Here is an 18,307-nt window from a genome sequence, read left to right as displayed (position 1 = left end):
AGGCAACTGAGGTCATTGAAAAGCCCCTTGTCGTCCACGAATATAATGTCAACATGGGAGGGGTGGATTTCCATGACCAGAGGTTAGCGCCCTATTTAATTTCCCGGAAAACAAGACGCTGGTATAAGAAAGTGTCTTTTTATCTGATTCAATTGGCAGTTTACAACAGCTTTGTTCTCTACAATAAGGCTGGGAGAACTGGATCTTTCCTTCAATTTCAGGAACAGATCATTCTGGACCCCCCCCCCAGATGCAACTAGCCGACTGCATGGAAGGCATTACACCTATCAGCTTCCGTGTGCCCCAGGTCAACGCATCCGAAGAAAACGTTGTCGTGTCTGCAGCAGTGCTAGAAGGAGGACTGACACAGTTTATTATTGTCCCAAATGTCCTGACCAGCCTGGCCTATGCATAGGGGAGTGCTTTGAGAGGTACCACGAGCAGGTACACTATTAGAACCTAGGGAACTCCAGACACAGGAGTAGGCACACACTCAGTGGTATTTCGCACATTGTCCCAGGGAGAGGAGAGGTAAGCTTGAAAACCAAACAAACAGTTAAGCATAAAAGTCAGAAGAAGGATCGGTTTCCATGCTTGATATTGCTGATCTGTCCTGGGTTGGCGATATAAGACGGCATGTTTGAATTTCCCTTGAGTGTGGACACCCCCGGTTTATATGTGATTTACTTTGGGCCTATGATGATACTTTAATGCCACAGATAGTCATCTCTATTGGCAGGCATATTGCTGTATACTACAGGCATAATGCTGTATACTAAAGTTCTGAGGCCCAGTCACATAAGTTGGTGGCTCACTCTGAGTGCAGGGTGGCACGGGGTGTCTCTCTCCTGAGGTTATCACTGCCATTGAGGTGGAGGAAGATCTGCCATTGATGTGGAGCAAGGTATGTTTGCCGTTCATTTTACCTTTCAGCCCAGAGTGCATTACCCGTATACCCAATATAAGGAGTATAGCAGAAACTCCTAATACTGGCCATACATGTAATGATTGCAGAGACCCTAAAATGCCAGGACAGACTCCACAAATGACCCCATTTTGGAAAGAGGACACCCTAAAGTATTCTGTGAGGTGCATGTTTTTTTTTTTTTACAAAGTTTTATTTTCTGTTAACTTGTGACAAAAAATAAAATTTTCAATGACCTCACCATTCCCCTCATGGAATACCTTGTTGTGTATGCTTTCCAAAATGGGGTCATTTGTGGGGTTTGTTAACTGTCCTGGCAAGTGGGCGGGGTGCTAAATTGTGAGCACCCCTGTAAAGCCTAAAGGTACTCATTGGACTCTGGGCCCCTTAGCGCAGTTAGGGTGCAAAAAAGTGCCACACATGTGGTATCGCCGTACTCAGGAGAAGTGGTATAATGTATTTTGAGGTGTATTTTTACATATACCCATGCTGGGTGGGAGAAATACCTCTGTAAATGAAAATCTTTTGATTTTTTTTTTTTTTTTACACACAATTGTCCATTTACAGAGATATTTCTCCCACCCAGCATGGGTATGTGTAAAAATACACCCCAAAACACATTGTACTACTTCTCCTGAGTACGGCGATACCACCTGTGTGGCACTTTTTTGCACCCTAACTGCGCTAAGGGGTCCAAAGTCCAATGAGTACCTTTAGGATTTCAAGGGTCATTTTGCGGCATTTGGTTTCCAGACTACTCCTCGCGGTTTAGGGCCCCTAAAATGCCAGGGCAGTATAGGAACCCCACAAATGACCCCATTTTAGAAAGAAGACACCCCAAGGTATTCCGTTAGGAGTATGGTGAGTTCATAGAAGATTTTATTTTTTGTCACAAGTTAGCAGAAAGTGACACTTTGTGAAAAAAAAAAAAACAATACAAATCAATTTCCGCTAACTTGTGACAAAAAATAAAATCTTCTATGAACTCGCCATACTCCTAACAGAGTACCTTGGTATGTCTTCTTTCTAAAATGGGGTAATTTGTGGGGTTCCTACACTGCCCTGGCATTTTAGGGGCCCTAAACCGTGAGGAGTAGTCTGGAAACCAAATGTCGCAAAATGACCTGTGAAATCCTAAAGGTACTCATTGGACTTTGGGCCCCTTAGCGCACTTAGGGTGCAAAAAAGTGCCACACATGTGGTATCGCCGTACTAAGGAGAAGTAGTATAATGTGTTTTGGGGTGTATTTTTACACATACCCATGCTGAGTGGTGAAAGATCTCTGTAAATGGACAATTGTGTGTAAAAAAAAAATAAAAATAAAAAAATTGTCATTTACTGAGATATTTCTCCCACCCAGCATGGGTATGTGTAATAATACACCCCAAAACACATTGTACTACTTCTCCAGAGTACGGCGATACCACATGTGTGGCACTTTTTTGCAGCCTAACTGCGCTAAGGGGCCCAAAGTCCAATGAGCACCTTTAGGCTTTACAGGGGTGCTTACAATTTAGCACCCCCCAAAATGCCAGGACAGTAAACACACCCCACAAATGACCCCATTTTGGAAAGTAGACACTTCAAGGTATTCAGAGACGGGCATGGTGAGTCCATTGCAGATTTCATTTTGTTTTGTCGCAAGTTAGAAGAAATGGAAACTTTTTTTTTTGTCACAAAGTGTCATTTTCCACTAACTTGTGACAAAAATAATATCTTCTATGAACTCACTATGCCTCTCAGTGAATACTTTGGGATGTCTTCTTTCCAAAATGGGGTCATTTGGAGGGTATTTATACTATCCTGGAATTTTAGCCCCTCATGAAACATGACAGGGGGTCAGAAAAGTCAGAGCTTGAAAATGGGAAAATTCACTTTTTGCACCATAGTTTGTAAACGCTATAACTTTTACCCAAACCAATAAATATAGGCTGAATGGGTTTTTTTTTTTTAATCAAAAACATGTTTGTCCACATTTTTCGTGCTGCATGTATACAGAAATTTTACTTTATTTGAAAAATGTCAGCACAGAAAGTTAAAAAAATCATTTTTTTGACAAAATTCATGTCTTTTTTGATGAATATAATAAAAAGTAAAAATCGCAGCAGCAATCAAATAGCACCAAAAGAAAGCTTTATTAGTGACAAGAAAAGGAGCCAAAATTCATTAAGTTGGTAGGTTGTATGAGCGAGCAATAAACCGTGAAAGCTGCAGTGATCTGAATGGAAAAAAAAGTGCCTGGTCCTTAACCAGCCGGGCGGTATGGACGAGCTCAGCTCGTCCATCACCGCCGGAGGCTGCCGCTCAGGCCCTGCTGGGCCGATTTTCTTCAAATAAAGAGCAGCACACGCAGCCGGCACTTTGCCAGCCGCGTGTGCTGCCCGATCGCCGCCGCGAGCAGCGGCGAAAGAGGGTCCCCCCAGCCGCCTGAGCCCAGCGTAGCCGGAACAAAAAGTTCCGGCCAGCGCTAAGGGCTGGATCGGAGGCGTCTGACGTCAGGACGTCGGCTGACGTCCATGACGTCACTCCGCTCGTCGCTATGGCGACGATCTAAGCAAAACAAGGAAGGCCGCTCATTGCGGCCTTCCTTGTTTATTCTGGGTGCCGGAGGCGATCGGAAGAACGCCTCCGGAGCGCCCTCTAGTGGGCTTTCATGCAGCCAACTTTTAGTTGGCTGCATGAAATAGTTTTTTTTTTATTTAAAAAAAACCCTCCCGCAGCTGCCCTGGCGATCTTAATAGAACGCCAGGGTGGTTAAGGGGGGTAAAGCCCACGGTCCTCAAGTGGTTAAAGTGACATCATGTAAAACTCATGTAAAAAGTAGAACTACAACTAAAAAAAAAAAAAAAAAATAAACACACATTTACATTATAAAACTATTGTTTACATCCCCACCCTCCCAAAAATACCCAAATAAAATATTTAATATTAAAAAAAAAAAAAAACAAACATTACAATAAAAAAAAAAAAATGTAAATATTTACCTAAGGGTCTAAACTTTTTAACCACTTTACCCCCGCCCGTACGAATTTCTCCGTCCCTTTTTCCATCCTTTAACCCCCAGGGATGGAGAAATCCGTACTTTCCGCGCTCCCGCCGCTGCCCGCGCTCCCGCTCGTAAACACGCCGCCGGCCGCTCGTAAACACGCCGCCGGCCCGGAGATCAATGAACGGGAAAATCCATTCCCGTTCGTTGATCTAAGCCCCGCAATGATCCGCTGCTCTCCGATGAGCAGGGCGATCATTGTGGGAAAAAAAAAAAAAAAAAAAAAAAAAAAAAAAAACCACACACTTACCCAGCCTCCTAGTACTTCCTCCAAGAGTCCGGAAGGACGCTTGGAGGTCGCATTAAACAAAAAGTTACTGTGGCCATCTTGTGGCCAAATAGTAAAACTACACCCTAAACATTTTTCACATACAAATAAATTACTTTTACACAAAAAATTAACTCATTACCTCCCACACTCCCATTTTTATTTTTTTTGTAATTAAAAAAAAAATTAAAAAATGTACAATTAAAAAAAATACATAAATAGTTACCTTAGGGACTGAAGTTTTTAAATATTTATGTCAGGAGGGTACAACACTGTTACTTTATAAACTATGGGCTTGTAATTAGGGATGGATGCAAAACTGAAAAAAATGCACCTTTATTTCCAAATAAAATATTGGCGCCAAACATTGTGATAGGGACATAATTTAAATGGTTTTATAACCGGGACAAAAGGGCAAATACATTTCATGGGTTTTAATTACAGTAGCATGCATTATTTAAAAACTATAATGGTCGAAAACTGAAAAATAATGAATTTCCCACATTTTTCCTATTTTCCCATTAAAACACATTTAGAATAAAATAATTCTTGGCATAATGTCCCACCTAAAGAAAGCATAATTGGTGGTGGAAAAAACGAGATATAGTTCGTTTAATTGTGATAAGTAATGATAAAGTTATAGACTAATGAATGGAAGGAGCGCTGAAAGGTGAAAATTGCTCTGGTGGTCAGGGGGTAAAACCCCTCAGTGGTGAAGTGGTTAAATATCAATGTAAAGATGAAATATTGCTATTTTTTTTTTTTTTTTAAACTTGTAAATAGTGATACATGGAAAACGGAAAAAATGCACCTTTATTTCCAAATAAAATATTGTCGCCATACATTGTGATAGGGACATAATTTTAACGGTGTAATAACCGGGACATATGGGCAAATACAATACGTGAGTTTTAATTATGGAGGCATGTATTTTAAAACGATAATGGCTGAAAACTGAGAAATAATTTTTTTCCGTTTTTTTCTTATTCTTCCTGTTAAAATGCATTTACAGTAAAGTGGCTCTTAGCAAAATGTACCACCCAAAGAAAGCCTAATTGGTGGCGGAAAAAACAAGATATAGATCAGTTCATTGTGATAAGTAGTGATAAAGTTATAGGCTAATCAATGGGAGGTGAACATTGCTCAAGTGAAAACGACGGAACGCGAATGGGTTAAAGATATAGCATAAAAATAAGGCTTCTTTCCCTTATATACGCTGCTATAGCGTATATATATATACGCTATAGCAGCATAGAGGGTGATAGCAGCGGCTGGGAACGCGGAAAATAAGCCGCGTTCCCAGCCTGTCGGCGGCTGTCGCCGAACCGGAAGTAGCCGCCGGCGGGGACAGGACGATCGGAGCGGGGCTGCGAGGGCACCATCCAGCTTCGGGGTGCTGAGGGATGCCCCAGGTGAGTAAATGTCTTTTTTTTTTTACTTAAGTATTCCTTTAAGCCGCTAGAATGCACAGTATGCTGCACTTCAAAAGAACGTGCAGCGTTACTATGTGACGCAATGTGGGCACTGTGAACAGCCCATTGATTTTTTTTATTGCTGTGCGGTGGGGTGCGTTACAGGCTGCACTAACGTACGCATGTAACGTCTCACTGTGAAAGCAGCCTAACTTCTAAAAAAACTGCTTGCTAACATCTTAACAGAACTTAATGCTGAAAAATTAATAAAGTAAATCACCAGAACATTAAGCATATTACCCCTTCTCTGTCACCTCTTCAGCATCTAGAACCACGTGTGGGAAGGTAGCTTCTGTCTCGTGTGTCTTCTCAGGAGAAAGGTAGGCTAGTGCAAACCATGAGCTTTCAGCTCCTACTTTTATAGTGCTTGGATGCAATATAACTGCCTAATCTGGATTTTCCCTGAATCACAGGTTCTGATTGGCTGAAACCTCCGTACGTCAATGCTTTGTCATGTTTTGAATACCCAAGTCATAATATTATTGTTTATAAATTCCTTAATTACCTTATCTTGTGAGAACTAACGTAATTTGGAGTGTTTCACATTTAATTAATAAGGGCGATATCGTAATTAATTGGGTACACACGCAGGTAGACATAGACTACATCATGCCCTCCCGATAAAAGAAATGTCATGAGACACTGGGTCTCCAGAATTAAAAAACAAAAACAAAAACAAAAAAAACATCTCCCATATCTATGTTCCATGCTGTGTTTGCTTATTATGACATCTGTATCTTAATTGGCCTGAGGTATGCCCATTTCTTTCTGAAATGCTGTCGGCCATCTTGATCCACCAAAATACATAGGCCTGTAACCAACAGCATTCAGACTTACAGTAAATTAATACTTATTTGAAACACTATACTATCCTTAACCTCCTTGGCGGTCTGATTCTTTCCAGATTTTAGGGTCTAAAAGAGGTGCAATTTTTTTCCACTCATTCAGACCCTAAAACCTGAAAAAAAAAAATCATTCTGGCAGGGAGATCTGCAGCAGAATAAAAAAATTTACCTTCCTGGGCTCCAGCGCTGCAGTTATCATTTTGACCACAAGATGGCGCTAATATACATATAAACGAACTTCTCTATATTTCTCTAATATAGAGAAGTTTGTTTTAAATATTAGCCCCGCCCCCGATGACGTCACGCCACCACCGCCGCTCCGATTGGCCGCTGGGTCCCGGGAATAGCGGGGACATGGGGATCCCGGCGGCCAGGGAAAGACCCCACACTGCCGGGGAGAGAGTCTGGAGTCCCGCTGCACAGCGCGATCGCGCGCGGGACTCCAAAACTGACAGGTAAAGCTCTGCAATGCCTACCCCGACCTGAGCTCGGGATCACCGCTAATAGCTTCTTTTTTTTTACCCCGAGCTCAGGTCGGGAAAACCGGCAAGGAGGTTAAAGGACTTACAAGGCCAATAATAGAGAAAAAAAAAAAAAAAAAGTTAGCTACCTGCGTCAGCTTGTAAGGCACGGAGGACGCCGCCCGCGCCCTCCGTGCCATTCCGCCGGGTCCCCGCCGCTCAATAGCCCCCCGAACGGTCCCCGACCACGCAGCCCGGGACCGTTCGGGGGGCTATTGAGCGGCGGGGACCCGGCGGAACGGCACTGAGGGCGCGGACGGCGTCCGTGCCTTACAAGCTGACGCAGGTAGCTAACTTTTTTTTATTTATTTTTTTCCTCTATTATTGGCCTTGTAAGTCCTTTAAAGAGTAATCAAATATTATGTATACTGATCAGCTATCTAAATCATTTCATTCTATAATTTTTTTTTTTTTTTATGAAGAAATCATTAATTTTATAAACTTATAAAAAGATTACAAAAATCGCCAGATGGCAGTGTTATATTATTTATTAAGCTTATGATTAAAAATGCTTTATCTGACATTTTATTAAAGTCACAATGAACTACCATAACCATAACATGATGTTTGCCATCATCACCAATTTCAAAATCAGATATTGTTCCCAAAAAAAAAAAAAAAAGACATGGCAACCTTAGTCTGTCTGGAACTGTTATCCAAGTCTCCATAAACGTAAAAACAATTTCCCTTAGCTTAGTGTCAAATATATTCAGAAAATTTTGCTATTTGCACTTGTTTAAGGAATAACTCTAGCTAGCATATAACTGACACTAATTCTTGAAATGCATACATATCAGGCTTATTTGAATCATCATAGTTAACTAAAAATAATATAGAAGACAGGGTTTCAGTGTGGTTATAACAGAAATCTGACATGCCTGTTTCTGATGATGTTTCTGCCGAGACCCGGGCGAAATCAGTTGCTTCCGGGTCTCGGCGCTTGTTCCCCGCTGATGACTGTGCTGCTCAGACACAGGCCGCACTTTCTAATAGGCGGAGGGCGCGTCCCTAGTATGCCCTCCTCAGATGTAAACAATAGTCAGCTGACACCTAGGTAGGTGTACTACTGTGTGATTGGATGTGCAGAGTGTGGAGTGTGGCCAGCCACTGATTGGATGCAAGCTGTATTTAAACCTGCAGAGTGCTCCCAGTCATTGTCCATGATAAGCATAGCTTTGGCTAGTAGCTGGATGCGCACTCACATTGTTAGATTACTGAATCTTGACCTTTGGCTTGTATTTGACTATCTTGTCTGCGGTTATTAACCCTTGCTTTGATTCCTAGATACTCTTGCCTGCCGCCTGGACCGACCTCTGCCTGTTTACTGGATATTCTTGCATGCTACCTGGACAGGACATTCTAAGTATACTTGACCCAATCCTTATCTGTTGCTTAAATAACCTTGAATACGGACTTTGCATGAACTCTCATATTACCTGGATCATCTACAGGATCTTCTCAAAAAATTAGCATATTGTGACAAAGTTCATTATTTTCTGTAATGTACTGATAAACATTAGACTTTCATATATTTTAGATTCAAATACACACAACTGAAGTAGTTCAAGCCTTTTATTGTTTTTCTTATTGATGATTTTGGCATACAGCTCATGAAAACCCAAAATTCCGATCTCAAAAAGTTAGCATATTTCATCCGACCAATAAAAGAAAAAAGTGTTTTTAAAACAAAAAAAAAAGTCAGCCTTCAAATAATTATGTTCAGTTATGCACTCAATACTTGGTCGGGAATCCTTTTGCAGAAATGACTGCTTCAATGCGGCGTGGCATGGAGGCAATCAGCCTGTGGCACTGCTTAGGTGTTATGGAGGCCCAGGATGCTTCCATAGCGGCCTTAAGCTCATCCAGAGTGTTGGGTCTTGCGTCTCTCAACTTTCTCTTCACAATATCCCACAGATTCTCTATGGGGTTCAGGTCAGGAGAGTTGGCAGGCCAATTGAGCACAGTAATACCATGGTCAGTAAACCATTTACCAGTGGTTTTGGCACTGTGAGCAGGTGCCAGGTCGTGCTGAAAAATGAAATCTTCATCTCCATAAAGTTTTTCAGCAGATGGAAGCATGAACCCACTTTTGAACCAGAACCAGCGGCAGAAGTGCCTGACCTGGGCTACAGAGAAGCAGCACTGGACTGTTGCTCAGTGGTCCAAAGTACTTTTTTCAGATGAAAGCAACTTTTACATGTCATTCGGAAATCAAGGTGCCAGAGTCTGGAGGAACACTGGGGAGAGGGAAATGCCAAAATGCCTGAAGTCCAGTGTCAAGTACCCACAGTCAGTGATGGTCTGGGGTGCCATGTCAGCTGCTGGTGTTGGTCCACTGTGTTTTATCAAGGGCAGGGTCAATGCAGCTAGCTATCAGGATATTTTGGAGCACTTCATGCTTCCATCTGCTGAAAAGCTTTATGGAGATGAAAAATTCATTTTTCAGCACAACCTGACACCTTTTCACAGTGCCAAAACCACTGGTAAATGGTTTACTGACCATGGTATTACTGTGCTCAATTGGCCTGCCAACTCTCCTGACCTGAACTCCATAGAGAATCTGTGGGATATTGTGAAGAGAAAGTTGAGAGACGCAAGACCTAACACTCCGGATGAGCTTAAGGCCGCTATCGAAGCATTCTGGGCCTCCATAACACCTGAGCAGTGCCGCAGGCTGATTGCCTCCATGCCACGCCGCATTGAAGCAGTCATTTCTGCAAAAGGATTCCCGACAAAGTATTGAGTGCATAACTTAACATAATTATTTGAAGGTTGACTTTTTTTTAAAAAAAAAACACTTTTCTTTTATTGGTCGGATGAAATATGCAAATTTTTTGAGATAGGAATGTTGGGTTTTCATGAGCTGTATGCCAAAATTATCAATATTAAAACAATAAAAGGCTTGAACTACTTCAGTTGTGTGTATTTGAATCTAAAATATATGAAAGTCTAATGTTTATCAGTACATTACAGAAAATAATGAACTTTATCACAATATGCTAATTTTTTTTAGAAGATCCTGTATTACCTGTTGAATAACCTTGCATGTGGACCTTGCATGAACTCTTACCTGGATCATTCACTGCCTGTTCCGGATACATCTGTCATTATTAACAATCAACGCTGAGGGCCTCATCCTCCTGAATCAAGGTAATAGCCCTCTGTGATACTTATGAACTATTGAACTGTGTTACTAGCCTCATTGGGGTTCTGGTGGGTTATTGTCTTCTCTACTTCAGCCTGTATGCCTTGCACTTTAAGACCTGGGGGTAACCGTAGTCAGGAGACAAATAAAGTGTCCTGTTCACACGGAGGCTTGTCTATAGGTGAACATGTGGGCCAGGCTCAGAGCCATGGAAATAGATCGGGGAATAGAGACTGATTGGGGACATAACCTGTCAGGCCTTACAGATGCTCTTCTGTGGGCACCTACCTCATATCTGGTGGACATACATATATGCTATGGGGTTTTGGTTGAGAACTTAGCTATGAATATAAACAATACTCTAAAGTGATTGCCAGGAACCGAACAGAAGCTCTTCTAGGAAAGAGAATCAATGCCAATTGATCACACATTTATAGCTACCAAACAAATCATAACAGACTATAAAATACTCCTAAAAGGAAACATTAGAATGCTTGGATCTCAACACAGATGATAGATCCCAAATTTTAAAACCAAAAACACTACTACCTAGACATTTACATAGGCTTAGCAACAGATTTTAGACAACAGTATCCTCATACAGGTTGGCAGTGACTAGCTTGGATCACCAACAGGGTTGTGTCAGCAGCCTGGCCAGTAGTCATTTTGATTTGTTACCAAAAGCATACCCCATCTTCATACGGATTTTACATTTTTGAGTTTGGGCAGTGGTGAAATGCATTGTGTGTTGTGTCCTTTCAACATAGAAAATGCATTAGTTTATTAAAAATATAGGAGGCAGTAGAAGCATAAGTTAAGGAGTTGGAGTCGAAAGATATATGCACCGACTCCACATCGCTCATTTATTGCACTGGGACTTCTACTTTAAACAAACCGGATCTTTTAAATAGTTTTATTTTTATGCTCGCAGGTGAGGTTTAAAGTAAGAATGAAATATGGGAGCTGCCACTGTAACTTGCAAGCTCTAGAGTGGTTATACAACACATCAAGTTGCTGACCCACACAAGCATGTAACTGATAAAATCTCAAGACACGCATACTTATATAACAGGTCAGTGGCTCAGAGAGACATTCTGTAAATGGCATATCTGCTCTGCTTTTATTAAGAAGGAGGGAATTTAAAACAATAAGAATTTAGCAGCAGTGAATTCATAAATCCCATCATGTGCTAAAAGTTCATATTTTGTGTATCAGACTGCAAAGGGTGAAATCCTGGAGCTTGTACCAGAGTCCTTTGTCTGCCATATATAAGAACCTTCTCTTGAAGGTTGTACCCATATTTACAAAATATATATCATTCCGGCTGTTCAGCCACAATCAGCCCCAGTAAATGGTTAAGTCGCATCAGTCGGGGTCGTCCGCGCATGCCCAGAAGACCACGACTGATGCTACTGAACCAGTTACCGGGGCTGATTGCGGCTGAATGGCAGACCGCGGGAGGACGCCGAGGGACTTAGACGTGCGTATGATGCTGGAGGAAGACCCAGGTAAGTATCGATACTTTCAATGCTTTGGTCTCTGGTATACAGTACTTTAAATTATAATGTGCTGCATCTGCCCCCAGTTTCAAATTTCCCAATGGACTGCTTAAAGCCTTATGCAGCCTCCCTTCATGATCACTGTTGAAGAAATTGCATAAGTTTTTAGCATATGAAATAGAGTACCATATTTGTTGTCAGGAGAAACCAAACACATTACACCCAAAAGGTCCCATATGAACATATAAATAAGTATAATATACAGAATTAGGATGCATGGCAAGGCAAACTGCAAGGAGTTTATGCTACTCAGTCCCAGCGGGTGTACAGCACTCAACTTGTAAATCCAATAGGCCTCTCTTCGTAAAACAGCTTGCATCAATCGCCACCCTACCTTGGAGTAACCACCTGATCTTTTTATATCAAGTTGTGGGTCTGCTGTTGCATGCAATGGCTTGTTTCCATCGTAAAAGGGACTTGGGTCTTAACCAACCAGCAGATGCATTTCAGCATGAAAATGCAAACAGCGGGAGATGGTTTAAGGCCCCGTTCATACTGCACGCGTTTCCAGCCGCGTTTTGGAATCGCGTGCGGGAGGCCGACACGCACGACATCAGACAGTGCATAGAGTTCACTGTCTGATGTTCACACTGCATGCGTTCCGGACCTGTGCGGTCCGGGAACGCATGCTGCACGCATTTTTTGCAAAAAATGCGTGGCTGTCCCATTCACTTTTCAGTGATGGGATCAGCCACGCAACGCACACAAATGCGGATGCCGTGCGTTCGCATGCGTTGCGTTCCGCACGTATGGCCATCCGCGTTTGGGATGTGAACGGGGCCTAAACTCACAAAATATTTACAATTAACATCATGTGGATGTTAGTGGTACTCATTGGGGATGATCAATTCCATCCCTGAAGCAATCCTGGGCTTTATTTTGGGCAAAATCTGAAGTGTACATCAAGAAAAGCAATCTTGCTCTCACCACTCTCCACACTGAACACTATGGGCAGGGAAATGCTGTTCGTAAACAAGTATGAAGAGATGTCAAATTGTCACACTAAATCAAAACACGTGTTTTATGCACTTCATCCACATGCCTTAATATAGACAAGAGACTCCACAAAAATGTCAACCAAAACCTCATTGAGGTAGCCTGACAGAGAGGTTGATGAATGCAGGGGCTGCAAAACTACTCATGGCAATAACCTTTCACTGCTTGTACTATCCATTTTCAAACTTGAATTAATGATTTTCCAAAACAATCTACCGTAAGCACATGACAAGAACTCACTGGGTACAATGGATATTTACGTTTCAGAAAGCCTCACAGTCCTTGTTCCATCAGCATTAAGGATATAGAGTTAACTGATGCAATATCCATAATGCACAAGGTGTCCACCCCAGGGGTTTCCCGATCAGTATTCTAAAACTTGCAAAGGAAAACTATGTATCCCTCCCTAACATATGCTGGGAGACAACGCACAATGGGTGGCAAATTACACCATAAAGTGCAAATGGTTGTGTGCTGGATTAAGTTCCTGAACTAAAGGCTCTCAAATGAAAGCAGATTAGTTCATATATCTCAGGAATTATAGGGAACTCCAGACAGAAAAACTTGGCTGCTCTTTCACTGAACCAATTGTTGATGGCCAGAGAAATAAACGATCTGACCTGTGTCTGTACAGTTGTAACAAGGTTCCTAAAGTATAAATAGAGAAAGAAACCCTGAAGAAAGGCTGCACCGCAATTAGGATCATCAAATACAAATTTTATTAAGCAGTTAGGCCTACAACCCACTAGCAGAACTTTTCTAAGCGCAAGTGATTTGAAAAGCTCTTACTAATGTAATGCTAAGAGTTATTTTTAAAATAATCACCTATAGAGAGGGAAGGCTCTGGGTCCTAGTCCTTCCCAGTCCTCTCACCAGGGCTGTGGAGTCAGTACAAAAATCATCCAACTCCTCAGTTTATGAAACCACAGACTCCAACTACAGATACCCTAAATTGCTCCAACTCCTACACTCCTCCTTAGTCTAATACTTACCAAGCAATTGTCATTTCAGATTTTCTTTAAGGTTTGCTTTAAAAAAGGCAAAAGCAGCGAATGCAAGGTCTCATCAGTAAAATATAATTTACAAATCACATCTGTGATGCAGGCTTTTCTCTAGTTAAAATTAGGCTCTAAATCGGGGGTGCCCATTGAGATCTACCAGTAGATTGCGAAGGACTGCAAGGTAGATCACGGCCGCATACTGACTCGCAGCACGTGGCCAGTCAGGGAAGAGCAAGGGGAGAGGGGCGGCTGAAGAGACAGCGCGTCCTCCCCTACAGGCTGTGCATAGCGATGTGGTCTCAGCCCCTCAGTTCCCGTGGTACTTTGGCAACTTGCCTTTCAGGTCAGCAACGCAGTTCCTGAACAGGAGAGTTAAGGAAAGGAGACAGAATGAACGCTGCAGGTGAGTATGTGCCTTTTTCTGTCTAAGTGGGCAGTTTGTAATAATTATATCAATGTAAATGCGGGGGGCGATATACATCTTTTTTTGTGGTGGCAGTTCAGAGGGGGGTTGAGTTTTCAAAGTAGCTCGAGAGCCAAAAGTATTGTACTTGCAAGACTGATTTTAGCTCTATTGTAACACTAACATATTACTCCTATTTACATACAAAAATAAACCAATAACCTGTGTTGCCAACATCTACAGAAGCATGTGGCCTACAGAGGAAGAATTTATGGAGCTAGTCTACTTGAGGTTACACAGCAGCAAACCTCACAGGAAACAGTTCTCCAATCACAGCACACTCTTAAGCTATAAGTGTTGTAGTTGGCAGAATAATGTGGGTGTAGTTATTACAACCTATCAGAATCCTAAAAAGGTTCAAGAAAGTGTCGTCCACCCAATCAAGCTAGCATAATTTTCATATAAGGTTTCCCGCTGGGTCGCCTCAACTAGACTAGTGCTCAGTTTACAATAGGGAAGGAATACTTAAAAAGTGGTGACAACAACAGAATTCAGCCTACATACTGAGATTACTGTTAGCAGAAGCACAAAGCAACACCTTGTGATGTTCTCAAGGTTCTGGTGGCCTCAATATGTCAGTCTAGCTATGCAAATTCAAAAACATCTGGATAGTCAAATTTCATGACAACAATTAAATGGATCAAGGAAACACTATTTGGCAGTTAAAACTGCTGTCCATGAAATGCTTTTGAAAACAGAACACACTGTAAATCCCCCATGAGGAGATGGACTAGTCCAAAACCTGTCGGTTCTGTCAGATTATAACTGCTTACTTTTTTCGCTAGAGTGGTCCTTTAACAGGCTTTGCAGAGACTGAATTATAACTTCACATTAGGCTAATGATTTGAAAGTGAATATTTAAGTGTCATTAATTAATTTGTCAGTCTTTCACTCTAGATCAATTCTATGCTAACTCCCATTTCAGCTTCTATTAAACTTCATGGGGAATCGCTATGAGGAAATTAATTTGTTCTTTTCTGTTGAAAAACTTATAAAAGGGGAACACTAATAAACTGAATTATTAATCAAGACTAAAAAAATTAAAGCACAAATCAGAAATGCATTAACAAAATAATACAGTGGCTCTAAATGATGACACCTCATTACATAACATACTCCAGTATCGGTCTCCAAAACAAACCATTTTTTTAACTAGATTTTATAAATTTAGAGCCGGTTCACCCTGACCATACACAGTCCATGAAGTGGACTGTAACAGACCGGATTCTAGCCAATGTGAACGGATCCTATGTTAATCAATAGAATTCTGTAACATTGCTCCATTGGAACGGATCAGTTTGGCACAATCCACCAAATGGTGACAAGATTTGGGCGAGATCGATTTTTCTGGATCAACAAATGCGTCGCATTCACTGCAGAACAGAGGGTCACAGATCAAAAACGAATGCCCAATGCCTAATAAAAAAAACTGATCCATTTCACAGATCAATTTTTGATCCATGCAGTATGAACTGCTGTCAGACCATCGTAAAATCTTTCCACACCCCACTTCACATTCTGAAATTTAGCACAGGTGGCGACATCTTTACTACTGGCAGGTGCATTATTGCAGAATGTTTATGGTGTGTTCCATAGCCAAATAACGAAACAAACAAAAAAATAAAACCTGCTCTCCCGAAATGCTGTGGGAGGGAAGTTTTTCATACCTAAACAGCCTAGGCTAAGACATCACTGGGAGGGAAAGGGCTACATACAGCAATATATAGATACAGTATCTTATGCTGAAACCAGGATAATGAATGTGAAAGTAGGTAACCTGAATAATTCACTACTACATGTTACTTTGTTGTTAATCATTTGCTCTCAGATCTGCTTAGCACTGTGCAAAGTTCTAGCACATCCTTCAACTTATTCCATTTATTGTAGGCAGAATACAAAATAAGAACAAAAAAAGTCTAATTTCCTATGCCATTTATAGCCAGCTCATCTGTATCTCTCCATCCTCAGTGACAGTGGGTGAGCCAGCTCGTCTGTATCTCTCCATCCTCAGTGACAGTGGGTGATGGGTGTGTAGCAACATACTACAGGAGGGGCCAGCCCAGGTGTCAGGAGCTGTCACCATGTCACCGCATCATTAGCACGCACTCACACTCGCACTCACCGTGGACGGCTGACGCCTGCAGGATTGCCCCTGACGTGCCGTCGATGACTTTGATGGAGCCACGAGTGGTGACGGCCAGGATGGCGTTGAGGGCCGGATGATAAGACAAGCTGCTGACCCCGTGCTCGTCACAGCGCAGGCAGCCGTCCCTCAGCACCAGCCACTCCGAAGAGCCCGCTGCAGCCCCTGCCGCCATCTTCGGCAGCCGGGCCCCCGCCGGGCGGGACACCGGGACGGGGAGGCCGGGGGGAGACGGAGTCGGTGTGAGGCTGGAGTTCTGGGGGCAGGAAACGGAGGAAACCGCCAGGGGAATAAGCGGAGAAGGGGGAGGCAGAGGGCCACCGCCGGCCGCTGCGTCAGGTGACAGGAGAGCAGCAGCCGCAGCAACACCGCTCCAGCTATACACCATCCGGGGCAGCAGCCAGGAAGCCGAGCAGGCAGGAGGAGGGGGACGGGAAATGACGGCACTGCTGCTCGTCTACCACACAGCTAGGAGGACTGGAACACAAGCCTTTTTTTTTTACTTGAGCTGCTTCAAAAACTTTATTGATAGTGCAGAGTGTGAAGCGTGTTTCTATGTAGATCAGGTCAGCCCCTAGTAGTTGCTGTAGCCAGCAGAAATCGGGCTGCAAGGAGCTGCTGTTTTTATTCGCCTCGTGAGAGGTGACAGCTGCTGTCAGATGTGGGCAGATATAGGGGCATCAGTACAGTGGTTAGAGAAGTCTGGTTACAGGGAGCCACATACACCTAGGTTTTGCGCATAACCTTCGACTCAAATTAAAACTCATAGGAAGCAAGATTTTTTTTTTGCTATTCCTTAACCACTTCGGTACCAGCAGCCTCTGCCCCCTTACGGACCAGAGGCTGCTGGTACGGTAAAACGCTGCATACCGACGAATCCCCGTAATAATCCGTCGCTCCCGCAGGTCACGCCGCTCTCTCCCCGCCGCAGGCTGCTCAATGGGATTGGCTTACAGTAATGACAGGGCCAGGAGCCAATGAAAACGGCTCCTGCCCGGCTCACAGTGCTCCGCCGTCATAGAGGCGGCAGGGGAGCACATTGCGGCGGGGACAGATCGGCGGGAACGTGCGGTGAATGGGATGTAGAGCTTACGTCAGGTCAGAACCGCAGAGCCACCCGCCTGCCGTAGATTTAAACTGTGTCGGTCCGCAATAGGTTAAAGGACCTCTGTAACGAAAATCTTAACATTTAAAATACATGTAAACATACACAAATAAGAAGTACATTTCTTCCAGAGTAAAATGAGCCATAATTACTTTTCTCCTATGTTGCTGTCACTTACAGTAAGTAGTGGAAATATGACATTACCAACTGATTTTGGACTAGCCAATCTTCTTATGGGGAGGTCTCAAGGTTTTCTTTATTTTTAAAAGCACTTAGTTAATGACAGTTGCTCCGTCCAACTGCCAAAAAAAGTGTGCAGCGAGCAGGGAGGCTGGCCAGCATCTTTGTATAAATCTTTTTCAGGGAATGTCTTTATAAAGAATAAAGACCATGCTGAGCATCCACCATGAAGAGATTGACTAACCCAAAACATGTTGGTAATGTCAGATTTCTACTACTTACTGTAAGTGACAGCAACATAGGAGAAAAGTAATTAATAGTTCATTTTACTCTGGAAGAAATGTACTTCTTATTTGTATGTGGTTTAAATTTTAAGATTTTCGTGACAGTTCCTCAAGTGTACCTTAAGTGAACCAAAGGTGGCCAGTGTAATCTGAGGCTTCTTCTAGCTCCCTGTAGTAGTTGTAGTCCCTCTCTGTTATTCTAATCCGATCCGTTCAGCAGCTGTGCGCCACCGAAAGCTAGCCGACTGAGCCAGTCGCTGGCTACTGCGCATGTTTCACTTCTTTAGCTGTGTGTGGTAGGTGCAGTAGCAATTTTTACAAACTGCACAAGCGTGGACTATACCTAGCCATGG

The 18,307-nt window shown here is 42.7% G+C and overlaps 1 protein-coding gene across 6 annotated transcripts in view; it reads right to left on the bottom strand.

The window, feature by feature from the left end:
- The window catches only part of BIRC6 (baculoviral IAP repeat containing 6), a 342,965-nt gene extending 326,176 nt beyond the window's left edge, over window positions 1-16,789 (bottom strand). For all 6 annotated transcript variants that reach the window (XM_068232104.1, XM_068232106.1, XM_068232109.1 and 3 more), the window contains exon 1: window positions 16,365-16,789. In XM_068232104.1, coding sequence (XP_068088205.1) covers window positions 16,365-16,773 — 409 coding nt within the window. In that variant the 5' untranslated portion in view covers window positions 16,774-16,789. The remainder of the gene's footprint in view (window positions 1-16,364) is intronic.
- Window positions 16,790-18,307: the final 1,518 nt, after the last annotated feature.

Source organism: Hyperolius riggenbachi, chromosome 4 (assembly GCF_040937935.1).
Source record: "Hyperolius riggenbachi isolate aHypRig1 chromosome 4, aHypRig1.pri, whole genome shotgun sequence".
NCBI lineage: Eukaryota > Metazoa > Chordata > Amphibia > Anura > Hyperoliidae > Hyperolius > Hyperolius riggenbachi.
This window is presented reverse-complemented; position numbering and strand designations above follow the sequence as displayed.